Source organism: Bubalus kerabau, chromosome 5 (assembly GCF_029407905.1).
Source record: "Bubalus kerabau isolate K-KA32 ecotype Philippines breed swamp buffalo chromosome 5, PCC_UOA_SB_1v2, whole genome shotgun sequence".
Classification (NCBI taxonomy): Eukaryota; Metazoa; Chordata; class Mammalia; order Artiodactyla; family Bovidae; genus Bubalus; species Bubalus kerabau.
The window spans coordinates 35,037,716-35,053,213 of NC_073628.1; the positions used below are offsets into that span (position 1 = coordinate 35,037,716).

The 15,498-nt window shown below is 47.1% G+C and overlaps 1 protein-coding gene across 1 annotated transcript in view; it reads right to left on the bottom strand.

The window, feature by feature from the left end:
• The window catches only part of TENM4 (teneurin transmembrane protein 4), a 440,205-nt gene that overhangs the window by 37,041 nt on the left and 387,666 nt on the right, over positions 1-15,498 (bottom strand). Inside the window, exons 22-23 of the mRNA XM_055581442.1 lie at positions 12,238-12,392; positions 4,877-5,754 (exon numbers count right to left, since the gene is read on the bottom strand). Coding sequence (XP_055437417.1) covers positions 4,877-5,754; positions 12,238-12,392 — 1,033 coding nt within the window. The remainder of the gene's footprint in view (positions 1-4,876; positions 5,755-12,237; positions 12,393-15,498) is intronic.

A 15,498-nucleotide genomic window follows, 5' to 3' on the forward strand; every position in this document is an offset into this window, starting at 1 on the left:
CTCATAAAATAATTACTGAGCACCTCCTAGTTGGCAAACCCCACGCGTGTACAGAGAGGCATTAGTTAGGGTCTCAGGGTAGACAGCGTGAGCCTAAGGGTGACGGGAGCTGTCACAGGGCTCTGAGTGCCACAGCCACTTCCCTTATGAAACTTACTCACGCCCATCTAATAAGCCAATTTTGCAACCTGCCTCCTCTTGTCAGGCCGTTTTCTTAGCCAGCAAATGCCACCAGCCCAGAAGCCCAAGTCTGAAATTAATGTTGCCACATGCTAGAGATGAAAGCATTACAGACCCCTTTTAGGTTTCCGACCGGCAGATCTCTGGGTTGAGGGAAGAAAAGGATCCTCGATTCCCCAGAATTATAAACACTTTAAGTCAAGCTGCTTGCTCTGACATGTGAGCTGTTTATGTTGGATGTATTAATCTGTTGAGAGGGTCGATAAAGCCAACTTAAAATTTGTTTCAGTAATAGCCTGTGTTATAGGCAAGCCTGGGCTGATTTTTTTTTTTTTTTAAAGTATTAGAGAATTTTGGTTTGGAATCCATGAAGCTGCCTCATGGACCTAAAAGTAGGAAATTCACTGGAGCAATGTGCACTGGCAAAATCTGTCCAAATCCGTATTGAGAAATACCATAATGATAATAATTTTTATACCATAACTTCTTGGGAGCAACAAAGGTTGCCAAGTATTTTCACTTTCAGCATTTACTTAGTCTTTTGATCCCTATAATGGCCCTGAAATGGGGTAGGTCAGGCATTATTTCTGTCTGGTTGAGACATGGGTCTGGAAGCCAGCCTGCTCCTGAAATCACATGGCAAATGTCCAGTAAAAATAAGTATCTGGTACCCTTGCTATGTTCACAACCTGAATTGAACCATTTTTCCTGGACCCATCCTGTATAACTCTTTCCCGTCCATTTTGGGTATTCTCAGGAATCTGACCCCTTTCCTGGTTCATACCTTTATCCCTCAGACTTGACACCTGAGTCTGTTCTTCTGATCTGCCCTCTAATTCCTGTGTGTGTGTGTGTGTGTGTGTGGGCGCGTGCGTGCACATGTGTGTGTTAGTCGCTCAGTCGTGTCTGACTCTTTGTGACCCCATGGACTGTAGCCCACTAGGCTCCTCTGTCCATGGAATTCTCCAGGCAAGAACACTGGAGTAGGTTGCCATTCCCTTCTCCAGGGGATCTTCCCAACCCAGGGATCGGACCTGGGTCTCTTGCACTGCAGGCAGATTCTTTACCATCTGAGCCACCAGGGAAGCCCTCCTCTAATTTCTACTAACTTCAATTACAGCTTTGGTCTGTTTGTTTGATTAACTGACTCGCAACTGCTGCCAGGTAAATACCTTACATGCCCAAACAGCATCCCTGCAATTACTTAATACTACTGCTTGAAATGCTAATACTAATGTTACTTGGAATAATAATAACAACAATTGCTGTCATTTGAGTACTTATGATGAGTCTGATATTGATTTCCATATTTTATCTCACTGCAAATTTGAACCCCAGACTATCCCTATGAAAAAGATACAACTTTAGTCCGTAACATACAGATAAGTTACAAAGAATTTAGGTGAACCCAATCAGTGTAGTTGAAAGAACATGGGCGTATGTTCTGGTTCTGCTCAGTTCTCACTGTGTGATTTTAGACTAGTTACCTACTCTTTCTGTGCCTTGGTTTGATCATCTGTAAAAAACAGGACTGATAATCTCTACCATCTGAGGTTGCTGTGAAGATTAAATGAGAAAGAGCCTGGTACACAGTTGGATCTCAAAAAAGGTGGCTTTCACTTTTTTCTTTTAGGGCTTTTATCTTCTGCTTCTGAATACAGCTATGAAGTAGATACTTTGGAATTCCAAATGCAATTTTCTAAAAAGTGATGGTACTAACTTTTCTTTCTTCATAAACCATTAAATATGGCTGTATAATTTCATCAAGGAAGACAGGGAGAGGGGAAGGGGATCCTTGCTGGTAGAGGTGTAGGAAATGCTTTTCAATTTCAGGGCTGGTTGAGAGTAAGGGCTGCAGTGATGTGTAAGCATTCGGTCTGCGATTTGAGGGAGTGACCTTGAGAACGAATCAAGGGCACCGACTGGCTCTGACAAAGAAACCCCTGTATTGGCTAAATAATGTATAAGGGATTTCCATTGGGCAACTGGGGGAAAATTGGTTTAATGTATTTCCATTTCGATGAGTTAATCAAGATAATTGCTGTTTTCCTGGATTTTTGTCTTTTTTTTTTTTTTTTGGTAATTAACAAGGTGCCCGTATGGAGAAGGGAATTTAGCCAGTGAACTTTGTACAAACTGCTGTGACTTTTTCTTTTTTGGTGCAAATTGTATTCAAAAATCTATGATAGCTCCTTTTGTTTGGGACTCTAGGATTGTGAGAAACTGATGCTTGATCAAAGTTGAGAAAAACTTAGGGTTCAAAGATTCAAGTTCATTTGGGATTAACAAACTCCGCACGGGGCAGCAGGGCAGAGCTGCAGGAGCGTGAGCTCTGGTATCAGACAGATGTGGGCTGTGACCCCTGTTCTGTGAGGTCTTACTAGACAATAAGGAACAAATGAGCCTCTCTGAGCCTCATTGTCTCTATTTCTTCCAGAGATGATTCGCGGCCTGAATGCAGTAATACAGTTCCTAGCCCATCAGTGATGGGCAGCAAGGCTCGTTCCTTCCCTGTCTCCCATGTACTTGTCTAATATTTGACAGTCTCAGTTGTGTGGAACATGGCTAAAACCTCAAAAAGAAGCTAAAAAAGGATCTAAGTAGAAATAGATGTTACAAGTCTGTTCATTAAAATACCTCATAGAGGAACACCCTGGAGATATAATATACATATTTAATTTTGGTGAGGATTATAATAAGCTGAATGTCTGGTTCTCTGACTACACCATTTAAGAACCCCTACCCTGGATGAAGAGAAGGGAAGCGAGCTACTGAAGTTGGCCAAAACAATGATACCATAGCGCCACATGGAGGGAGGAGGTGGTAAAACTAAGGATTAGGCCCAGGAGCTAAGCAAAGAACTGTTTAGAATCACTTCAGGCAGGAATGGACGGGTCTATAGCCTCACTTCCTGGGAACTAGCTTCATATCGAGGTAGGAGACAGATGGGCCCCCGGGCTAGACACCTGCTATTTGTCGAGTAGAGTAAAATTCAAGCTTTGTTCTCACCCAGACACTCCAAGGACAAAGCTAGTGGGAAAAGCTGAGCTCTGCTAAAGTAAAGCGGTAAGAGGCCCCCTCCTGAGGTCAAGGACGACGTCCCTGCCTGCCCATGCGCAGGGAGGCTCCTTGGGGGTCAAAAGGGAGGGGACCCCACCCCATAAGTGTGGATATGCACCCACAGGCCTCTGTGGTGGGATCCACCTTAGCGAAAAGATGTGCATGCATCCTGGGGAGGGTCCTAGGACCGACCAGTCAGGGGTGAAGAAAGAAACTAGACAATCGGTCAAAAGTAAACAAAGACTCGGAAGGATGATGCTAGATAAGTGATTTAAATCACCTTCTTACTGTGCGCCTCCTCATTCAGGATGCCCACTCTCGTCTCCGCGTGTGTGTCTCTGAATTACCGCGTTCCTCTTCATTACAGAGGATGACCATACCCTTTTTCTCTGGGCGTGTATCTCTGCCCTGCTTCTGAGTCAGATAAACAAACTCTTTTCCTGTGTGCTCTCCCAGACATTATGTTGTGTCTCTAATAATAAACTTTCTGTTTTTATAGTTTTTGCCTCCTTGAAACATTCTTGCTTTCAAACTGCGGCAAGAGTCAGGGCCACTTTACTTCTAGCCTCTAATCCCTGGTTTTCTAGTGACTAGGATTCCTGGTTTTCATCCAGGTTACCCAGGTTCAATCCCAGGGCAGGGAGCTGAGATCTTTCTTCAGGACCTCACACTGCTGTTTCTCTGAGATCAATTTGGCAGCATCAAATGCCTTGTTTCTTATTAATGACCTTGACTCATAAAAGAAAGATTTATGCCTGAATAATGAGAAGGGAGGCGTCTAATGCACTTCATAAATTCCATCCAAAATATTAAAAGTGAAAGAAAAAGTTTTGAATCATAAAGATGTGGACGTGTGAAGTGAGTTAGAAAGAGAAAGATAAATACTGTATTTTAACACATATATACGGAATCTAGAAAAATGGTACTGAAGAATTTATTTACAGGGCAACAGTGGAGAAAGACATAGGAACAGACTTATGGACATGGGGAGAGGGTGAGATGTATGGAAAGAGTAACATGGAAACTTACATTACCATATGTTAAATAGATAGCCAACGGGAATTTGCTGTATGTCTCAGGAAACTCAAACAGGGACCCTGTATCAACCTAGAGGGGTGGGATGGGGAGGCAGATGGGAGGGAGGTTCAAGAGGGAGGGAACATATGTATACCTGTGGCTGATTCATGTTGAGGTTTGACAGAAAACAGCAAAATTCTGTAAAGCAATTATCCTTCAATAAAAAATAAATTAATTTTAAAAAAAGATGTGGACTTGGATCATGTGGATAATTGCTGACACTTAACCAAGTATTTTCTATCTATGTCACCTCCCTGTAGTGAGTCCATGGGGGAAGGTTTCCATTTTACAGAGGTGGAAGCTGAGGCCTAGGGAGGTTAAGTCCACAGGGAAAGCTGGATTCAAGCCCAGCTTCTCTGACTTCAAAGCTCATGCCTTTCCTCCTACACCATATTCCTTCCTAGGAGTAATCATCTGGGTTATTAACATGCAGAACATGTCATTGGTCATGGTTTGCATCTCAAGTGAATTAAAATAAAAAACATCCATAAATGAACACTTCATCAGTTTACCTCGAATTCTACAGTGCAGCCGTGCAACAAAACCACCAAATACTCACTCGTAAAACGTTGTCCATCCATTTTCATTGCTCTTGGTGGCTAGCAGGCCAGAGTTGCCGTGGTACGTCATCATGGCCAACTCGTGTCCTTGTGTGGTCACACTCTTGAGTGCACTGTTGGTGCCCATGGTCACCCAGTACACCTGGCCATCCGGGACCACCAGCCAGAGCGGCATCCCTGTGGAGTCCCTGCGGACGTTGACCATGTTGCCGTTGTTGTCTGTGACGAGCGTGACGTCACCATCCCCGGTGTAGGTGAAGTTGTACAGGTAATCTCCCGTGGGGAGGCTCTGGGTGTACAGATGCTTGCCACTGGTATCAAACAGGTAGAGCTCCTGGTCGATCGGGGAGGACAGCTCATACATGTTCTGGGTGTTGAGGAAAGGCTTGTTCTTCCTGATACACCGGATTCGGACATTCCCAAGGTCGGCCACATAAAGCTCCCCGTCAGCACACACAGCCAAGGAAGATGGGACATTCAGCTTCGCGTCTTTGGCGTAGCCATCATCTCCAGAGAAACAGTCGCAGTTGGCATCATTTTTACAGTCACAGCCACTGGGGGCCCCGGCAACCAGCGAGATCTCTCCGCTGGTGGTGACCTGCCTGATGCGGTTGATCTTCTTCTCGTCGGTCTCAGCAATATACAGGACCCCATTGTGAGAGACGGCCAAGGCAGTGGCCGACTCCAGGGTCGCGTGCACGGCCACCTTGCTCAGCAGGAAGTGGTCGATGCCGGGCACCTGGCAGTGCATGGGCCTCCCGGCGACGATGCGCACCTGGTGGTTTTCAGAGATCTGCAAGACCACGTTGTTGTCCAGGACGTACAGGGAGTTGTCCATTGGGTTGACGGCTAAGTCTGTGGGCCACTCCAGGCGAACCTGATGATGGAGACACGGACACTCAGATGCCTGGCGAGGTGCCCACCACCGATCATCCCACACCCCGTAGAGCCCTGGGTCGCTGTAGAGTGGACCAAGCGCCAGCACAGGCAGTCCTGCCTGATCAGCAGGCAGCAGCCTGTCATCACCTGCGGATATCAGCCCCTGATCAGACAGAAACTATGCGAGAGTCCCACCGAGACATCTGCTGGTCTACGTTAGACTGATGAAACACAAAGAAGGGGATAACAAACAAACAAACAAAAGGAACAGGTGAGAAGAGAGACTTCTGAGTCAGACAGGCCTGGATTCAGATCCCCGTTCCCCCACTTACAACCTTGGGCAAGTTACTTTGCCTCTCTGAGCCTCAATATCCACATCTGTGAGATAAGTAATGGCAATAGTCCCGAGGGTCTGACCCCCCAGAAGTGCTCAAAGAATGGCAGCTAATGTTGGTGGGAGGGGAAGGCAGATGGAGTCTGGACGCTGAAGGAGAAGTTGTTTAGAGGCTTAAGGAAGATCTTACGTGAATTGTTGCTAAACGCATGGCAGAGGATTTCTCAGTTCATGGAGTAACACATGGAGTAACACATGGCTAGGGGCTGGGGATGTAAAGTGAATGCAACCCTGGCCCCTATCTGACATAGTTGCAGACCTGTGATTCTCAAATCTGGCTACACAGGAAGGACCCGTGGTGATTTAAGAAAGTATTGACGCTAAAATTCCATCTCTGATCAATTAAGTTAGATCTCTGGGTATGGAGCTCTGGGAAAGGCACAAAAGCATCCTGGATGATCCTAATATGTGCCTGGGAATCAAAACTGGATCTTTCTCCTTCAAGGGTGATCTCTGGCCTGAGAGCATTGGCATCACCTGAGAGCTGGTCAGTATAGCAGAATGGTAGGCCCCACCCCAAACCTACTGAATCTGAATTGGCATTTCAACAAAATTCCATGGAGGCTCCTGCACATGCATACTGAAGTTGGTGATACCTTGCTTTGGATGATGGTTTCTAGCACCTCAGAGAACAAGTCCACCTGGGAGAGATGAACAACGTCAGCTATGGGAATGGAGGGTTCAGAGGTCCTGGGCCCCAGGTCTGAGCCTCCTCTGAGCCAGGCCGGGATGCCGGCAGGGATCACAGGGGGCTGTCCTGCAGGTGGGCACGCGGGGGACTGCAGCCTGGCAGGTCTAAGGTCAGGATGCTGTTTCTTGCCTTGGTGGCCTTGGAGGCTGGGATGTTGTGTATCTCGCCCTGGGAGGTGCTGGCACTAAGGGAAGCCTTTTGCCAGCTGTGTTCCCCGAGAGATCCAGCCACAATGCACATAGGCGGACAGCTGCTGCCTGCACTAGCCTTATCCACCCCACTGCTGGGGACTCTTCGCCTTAGGATCCTGAGCCCCCAACAAGTCCTTGACATTCCATCCAACTTGGGGCTTATTTAAATAAATGTCATACCTTTGAGTGAGCAATTTCTCTTCTAGAAATTTACTCCTGTACACCCGAGTACAGAGGTGCTTATCATAGCCATTTTTAATAACGGTGAAAGGCTGGAACCAACCCAGATGCCCAGTGACAGAGACCTGGTCGAAGAAATTATAGTCCATTTCATTCACCCATAGGTTAGAGCACTCTGTGCAGCAGTTAAAAGTGATGTTACAGATGGATATTTAACGACATGGGAAGATGTTTGCTACGTATTAAGTAGAAAGAACAGTTTGAAGAACTGTGTGATCCCAACTGGGGAAACCAGACAACAATAAAGTAGATAGATGATGGACAGAAGCGGGGTTAAAAGCTTGAGGGTTATATACTGAAATGTTAACCGGTATTGGGAAGAGAGGTAATTTTAACTTTCTTCTTTGTCACTTAAAATTTGTTATATTTCCTGCAATGTGCATGTGGGAGTTGACTATAGTGAAAAGAAACCCCAGAAGACAATACACCTCTGAGACGTGGCCACCTCCATCTGGCTCTTGAGCTCAGGGCCCTTCTCAGCACGGAGCAGGCCCTGCCAGCTGCACTGCTCCGAGGGTCTGCTTGCTCCCTCGCCCCCAGCCTGGGCCCCCTCTGCCCCACAGCACAGGGGGCTCCAGGCAACACCAGCATCAGCAGCTGGGCTGCCTCCCTTCACACTTCCCAGCACTCCCCAGAGCACAGCATCACAGCTGCCTTCGGCTGCATCAAGAACACAGTTTACTCTCAAGTGACAGGGGAATTTTCAATTTCCTAAAGCCCATTTCTTGTCAACACTGGCTGCTAAATATTTTATGCCCTCTGGCCCTGTGGCGCCTTGGGGACATGCTTGCCGAGACCTTTCTGCCTGTCATTATGATGAAAAGACGGCTCCTTGATGGGTGGGGGAACCTGGGAGGGAGAGGGAGAGGAAGCGGGGAGGAGGGAAGGACAAGCCTCTCCTACTCTCTCCTGCGTGCCCACGTGCACACAGCCACCCAGGAAAGAAGGCGAAAGAAGTGCGCTTGGAGTCATGGTGCGTGTGTGATGGTTCTGGACCAAGTACCTATGCTGCTCTGATTTTACCTCCCTGTTAGCGATGATCACGTGGAGGCTTCATTTCCCATCACCAGAACGGAGGGACATTACGGTTTCTGAGGTCCCTCCCCTCCAGCTCACACTTCTGTCATCCTGAGATGGAATCAAGCTCCCTCCCCCTCCCCCAGAGCATGCTGTGCCTTTATTAAAGCTCCCTGACTTGACTGCCTCATTGCAGAGTTATTTGCAAAAACGGATCATCGAACGGATGGAACGAATGACTGACTGGTGAATGGCATAGAGAGAGGGAGGGATTGGGGGTCTGGACACTTTACTTCTTCGCTCAGTCCACCAGTGACCACAGGTGTGACCTTCCTCAAGTTACACGAGTGCTTTGAACTTCTTTCCTCATATGTAGATGGTGCTAATAAATCTTATATGAGTAGTCGTGAGGATCAAACGAGACGATGCACAAGGAAATTCTTTGTAAATTACAAAGAGAATGAATACTTACAGCCCATTATTAGCTGCCAGACACTGTGTGGGGCTCTTATGTAATATTTATTACCTGCTTCTACATACGGGAAAGAAGTTCAAAATGCTTTACATGATATCATGAAAAAAAATTTCCTTTCTGCACCCCTGAGGGAACCTAGCACAGAGCTGTGCATTTATAATCACATTTTCCTTCACCAAGTCTGTTTCCCCGTCTATAAAATGGGGTATGCAATACCTACCTTGAAGGATTATTGTTGTTCAGTCACTAAGTGGTGTCCGACTCTGTGACTCCACGTGGGATTATGATGACAATTAAACAAGAAAAGTTGTCACTGCCATCTCTGTGTCCCCAATTGTAAGAGTGCCTGCGCACAGCACGATCTCAGGAAATCATTTTGGACTACGGACAGGGAGATGATACTCAGTGTCTGTGGTGGCCGCAGGCTGCAGGGTTGAGAACTCATGCCTGGTTCTGAATGGATGCTCCGGACAGATGGCAGCCCCTCCTTTACATCTCTACTCTCTGCCTCCCTCTATTTTCTCCTCCCACCTGGTCTTCAGTCCAAGAGAGCTCCTTGGTTCTCCTCTTTGCATTCTTATTTTTAAACTTATGCTCAATCACTTTAATTTATTTTAAAATTCATTAAAGTACATGAAAAGTTTTCTAGTTTATGGCTCCCCCCCCCCATTTAAAGTTAATGCCATTTACCTAATTTTCTTTCAGCCATGAAAGGTTTTCTTCACATTTCTAACAAGAATTTGTTCATTCCATTAGTTTTCTTTTTTTTTTTGTACACGTGTTCCCCATCCTGAACCCCCCTCCCACCTCCCTCCTCATACCATCGCTCTGTGTCATCCCAGTGCACCAGCCCTGAGCATCCTGTATCATGCATCGAACCTGGACTGGCGATTCATTTCACATATGATATTATACATGTTTCAATGCCATTCTCCCAAATCATTCCACCCTCGCCCTCTCCCACAGAGTCCCACACCAGTCAGAATGGCTGCCATCCAAAAGTCTACAAGCAATATATGCTGGAGAGGGTGTGAAGAAAAGGGAACCCTCTTACACTGTTGGTGGGAATGCAAACTAGTACAGCCACTATGGAGAACAGTGTGGAGTTTTCTTAAAAAACTGGAAATGGAACTGCCTTATGACCCAGCAATCCCACTGCTGGGCATATACACTGAGGAAACCAGAAGGGAAAGAGACACGTGTACCCCAGTGTTCATCGCAGCACTGTTTACAATAGCCAGGACATGGAAGCAACCTAGATGTCCATCAGCAGATGAATGGATAAGAAAGCAGTGGTACATATACACCATGGAGTATTACTCAGCCATTAAAAAGAATACATTTGAATCAGTTCTAATGAGGTGGATGAAACTGGAGCCTATTATACAGAGTGAAGTAAGCCAGAAAGAAAAACACCAATACAGTATACTAATGCATATATATGGAATTTAGAAAGATGGTAATGATAACCCCTTTGCATTCTTACCTCTGAGCGGTTTCTCATTTCTCTGCCTCACCTCCCTGCTCCACACAGCACAGTAAAGCAGCTGCGTGTTTGTGACAGATGAAGCTCTGAGGATGAAAGCCAGGCCCCTTCCCATATGCATGTATAAGAGTTTATGGCTATGTCAGAGAGTGTGGTAAAAAGAATCCCGTGCTTCGATTCGGATGAGGGCGGTGAGGACCAGGGGCATAGAGATTTCAGTCCAGGATTTCTGAATTTAAGCGTGGATTTTTTTCCCCCTCCACAATATGCCAGTTGTCTTCCAAGACTTTGATCTGGCTGCTTGGCAGCACCTCCAGCTAAAGCTACACAACTTTCCAACGTGTGGATTGAAATTTTTCGGCACCCTGTGCTGGCTGGTGGAGGGCCCATTTGGAGAACTGAAGAGACTTGGACGTAACATCCTCAGGCTGTGGCCGCTTCCTGATGGTGTAAATGAAGCTTGCTCACAGACCGGAGAGGGAAACCCTTGAGCCAGCAAGGGGAAGCCTGCCAAATTGGAAAGACGGGTGGCAAAGAACAAATTCCCACTCGGGAGCATAACAATCAGTAGCTGGTGCAGAGGGAAACCACACCAGCACCGGACAGGGAAGCATGCAGCTGCGGGACGGCCGGCAGCAGCCCTGAGGTCCGGGGTAGGGGCTCGGCGACACGCTGGGAGCAGGGGCGGGCACAAGCCGGGGAGCCTCCCAGCCTCCGTCACCTGTTGAACCCAGGCAGCAGGTTGGCAGTGAGTGGCAAAGGGCCTGTATGCAGGCTCCCCTAGAAGTGAGGGTGTTTAAAAAGCCAAGTGTGCCCACTGCTAACACCAAATCAAAATTTAATGTGATTTGAACCTCCCTATATCTCTGGCTTTGCTCATCTTGACAAGATGGATATTCACTGATTCAGTGCCAGCCAGGTTCTACTAAAGGATTGAGCAATAAAGGACACATCCCTTCTCAAGTCACTGTAGGACAAACTAGGGACACGCTGAACAGCAGCCAGAACCTTGTGTCTCTCCTGGGTCTACACGGGGCTCCTGGAGCCCACTCGCTGAGGTTCAAACCCTGGTGTGGTAAGGTAAGTCCTAACTGGCTGCAAAGCACACTCCAGCTCCAACTCCTGCTACTTCCTTCTACGAACCCTGTCCTCAGTGTTCAATCTTCAATGTTCCTTGAATGTTTCCGGCCCACTAACACCTTTGTGCCATTGCACACGCAGTTTCCATTGTGTGAAATGTCTCCTTTCTTCCTGCCACCCAACAAACTCCTATTCAGCCTTCACAAGCTAGCACAAAGTCACCTCCTCTGTGAAAGCGGGACTAGAATTTCTGTTTAGTGATCCCTTCCAGAGCGCCGAGTGGTGCTCGGAGCTCTTGCATACATCGTTTCCGTATTCTCAAGGCAATCCTGCCAGGACAACATCAATTACTCCTATTTTAGAGACATGAAAAGTGAGGCTCAGAGGACTTCAGCAACTTGTCTAAAGTTATACAGCTGGTGAGTGGCAAAGATGGGATTCAATCAGTCCACTAATGAACTAATCAACAAACGAGTATTGGGTGTGCTCCTGTGTACCAGGCACCCTGGTTACAGCAGAGGAAAAGATGGACAGAATTCCTGTCCTCATGTAGCTTACAGCCTAGAGGGAGAACAGGCAATGTTCAAGTATCTGTGAATTCATGAGGTTACAGATTTAAATTTACACTGTATGAGGCTCTCCTGCCTTCGACGGCTGCATGGGGCAGATTTCTTCAGTCCTCCGGGTCTTCCTGTGTCACCCACTTGTCACCTCTGATGGTGACCGTCCAGAGCCCCACACTGTGCTGGACTCACCTGTGTGTCCTTAGTGCTCTTAAGAGGCCCTGCACCAAGAGTGTGCTCACAAGCCTTGTGCAACACAAAGACGAACAGCCAGCAGGCAAGCCGGGTGCCCATGAGAAGACAAGCATGCTGACCCAGGGCCCCAGCAGACAAAACCTCCTTACCTGAGAGATATCCATCACAGAGTCACAGCTCAGGGGCCGGGCTGAGCTGAGATCATTGGAGCCCAGCAGGGTGGAGATGACCCCGTTCTGATCAATGCGTCTGATCATGGTGCCGTCCACGAAATAGATCAGTCCCGACTTGTCCACTGTGATGCCTGGGGTGGAGAAGCCCAAACAGGACGTCCAGCCTTAGAGGTGGTTAACAGCCCGTGTACTCAGGAAAATGTGCAGGGTGATGGGCACATCTCCTCTATGATTTGATTAGATCTTCCCCAAGATATTCATCCCCTCTCTGAAGACAGCTGCCCAAGGGCTTGTACAAAGGGGATCAGCACAGGCCTCTGGTTGTTCTACCTTGCTGCCTCTGGAGATATTTACCTATCATCTCAGTCATCCACAAAACCTGGACTCAGAACTGCCAGGAGTTAAGCATTAGAGGTAGTGGCAAGGAGGACCATGTTCAATGTCAAATGATGGACTATGTAAATTAACCTACTTCTGAAGACCTGAAATTATAATCATCAAATCCCCTTGATGGCAGTAATTTTTCTTTTCTTCCAGGACAATCATCCGTCACGCTTTTCTAGTCTATTACTATGTGATGTTATTCTATTCTAATTTTTAATTTCTTTGGCCACACCATGCAGCTTGCGGGATGTTAGTTCCCTGACCAGGGATTGAACCAGGCTCCCTGCAGTGGAAGTGTGGAGCCCTAACTGCTGGACCGCCAGGGAGCTCTCTATTACTATTTTAGTTTCGTTGGTTATTTTAGAATTATAGAGCCTAAAAAAGAATCCTTTGGATTCGTGTAGGGAATATTGGTGAATTTAAAGTCTAAAAAAGGCACAATGAATTATCCAACATTCCTTTCCTCCAGTTGCTGGACTATCCCGCATGCTGACTTTCTCCAGGGCCACCTGTGTGACCTCAGGCAAGTCACTGGATGTCCTTGCATTTGTTTTCTTAGCTGTGAAATGAAAAGACTGTTCCAGATCTGTATTTCTCACGTTTGGATGTGTATGACAATCACCTGGGAGCTGGCTAAAAGGCACCATTCCCCCAGGCACCTGGTTCATAAAATCTCAAGTGCGGTCTGAACATCTGCCTGTATTTTTGACCAGTGCCCTGGGTGATAATGATGTAAAAAGATATAAATCAAAGTTTGAGAACCACTCTAGTAAGGGAGGACTTCTTAACCAGTGATATGGATAAGAATCGCCTGAAGAATCTTTAAATACATGTATTTATACACACCCCTCTGCTTGGTCTCACTCCCAGAAACACCATTAATCAGTTGCAGGTTGGCTGGGACTAGGACCAAGGTTCAGGGGTGATACTGACACCCCAGGTCTAGAATCACAGGAGTCAGACATACCCTATAGAAGTGTGAACCGCTGAGGGGTCCTGGGGCCGAGAGACAGACAGGGTGTGCCCCTGAGGAAAGCACGGTCTAGCTGAGGGGGCACAGGAATGACTTTGGACCCAGGGAGTGACAGAAGCCACAGCGGTTCATGGGGAAATAAAGGAGATTCTGGTCAGTTTCATCTTGTTTTCTCTGGGGCAGGAACTGAAAGAAGGGGTCAGGAAAAGCTTCACAGAGGTGGAGATGTTTAAAGTTAAAAAGCCTCCCAGTTATATAACCTTGGGGTAATCACTTCACTTCCAGGTCTCAGTTTTTTCATGGATAAAATGTGGGTAATAACATCTGACCTGTAATAGTTAGTCCTTGATTATTGGAACGACTTAGAATTATGAGAACACAAAACCCACCCTGGGCTTGCTCTCAAGGGCCCACAGGTCTATGAGCGGTCAGGAGGGTGGGGTTAAGACAGCCAAGGGCCTCTGCGTGATGAACACCCACAGGAGCTAGGCTTCCTCCTGCCCACTGCCTTAGGCTGTTCAGGGCTGAACACTGATTTCACGTGGAGGACTGGAGGCCTTAAAGTGGGGGCCGTCCTCCTTCTGTCCCTGCTTAGAATATAAACTAATTTCATTCTTCAAGCCCAGGAGCTTAAGACAGGCGCTTTCTTGTCTGAGTGGCTGCGCTTGGTCTTTCTCCTCCATCTGCTGTAGGACTGATGAATGCTCCAGGAACAATTGGGTTTCTTGTTTACAAAGTTGGCTGCACAGGCTAATAGAAGTGACGTGCGCCCTGATTAATGACTTCATTTTTTTCTCCTTTTGTTGTGCTAAATAGATGGACATCTTTTCTCCTCCCTGTTGCACAGTGTCTGCACATCCTGGCAGCCTTGTCATTTGTATCTGGGTTAATTACAGGCTTTGGGGCAATTTCCCTGTCACTACATCTGTGTGTGTGTGTGTGAGAGAGAGAGAGAGAAAGAGAGAGTGTGTGGAGGGTGGAGAACACACGTGTGAGGAGCAAATGAGAAAAGATCTTGAGAGAATAAAAATTCTCAGGAAAAAACTGTTTTAATTTTAAGAGAATAGAACCTTGCCCCCAAAAGGGCTCTCACGGACCATTTAGCCCAATCTGCTCGTTTACTAAAGGAAAACTGAGGCCCACAAGGGGAGGTCCCCGAGCCGGGGGTTGCAGAGCGAAATCATACTGCAGGCTCCCTGAGTGCAAGCCTAGTGTTCTTTCCACTCCAGGCTACTCTCTCAGTATCAGGAAATTGTAATTCAGAAGGAGATTAACCACAAGAGCCACAAACTTTACCCCATGGAGTTACTACCTGATCACTTCAGGCATGTGGTAGGGACATATAAGTAATGATACATGATAGTCTGTAGATACAATATAACAGGAATAGGAATTACCATTTATGAGATGTTTGTCATGTGCCTGGTGCCACTGTCCTAAGCAAGTATTTCCGCTCCTGATAACAGTTAATCTGGATGCCAACTGTACAGTATTTCTACTTAGAGGAGGAAACTGGGGCTCAGAGAGGCTACACAGCTCACCGGAGTCGCACAGCCGTTAGGCGCAGTGGCGCAGTGCTGGCGCTTCAGTCACCAAGTCGTGTCTGGCTCTCGTGACCCCATGGGCTGCAGCCCTCCAGGCTCCTCTGTCCATGGGATTTCCCAGGCAAGAGTACTGGAGTGGGGTGCCATTGTCTTCTCCAGGGGATCTTCCCAACCCAGGAATCAGACCCGCATCTCCTGCGTTGCAGGCAGATTCTTTACAGCTGAGCCCCCAGGGGTTCCCATGAGGTAGCACTGTCTGAACGTAAATATAGGACTGCCTGACTTCACAAGTCTACAGTTTACATTTGAAACCAAGCCCTGAAATCTGGCACTACT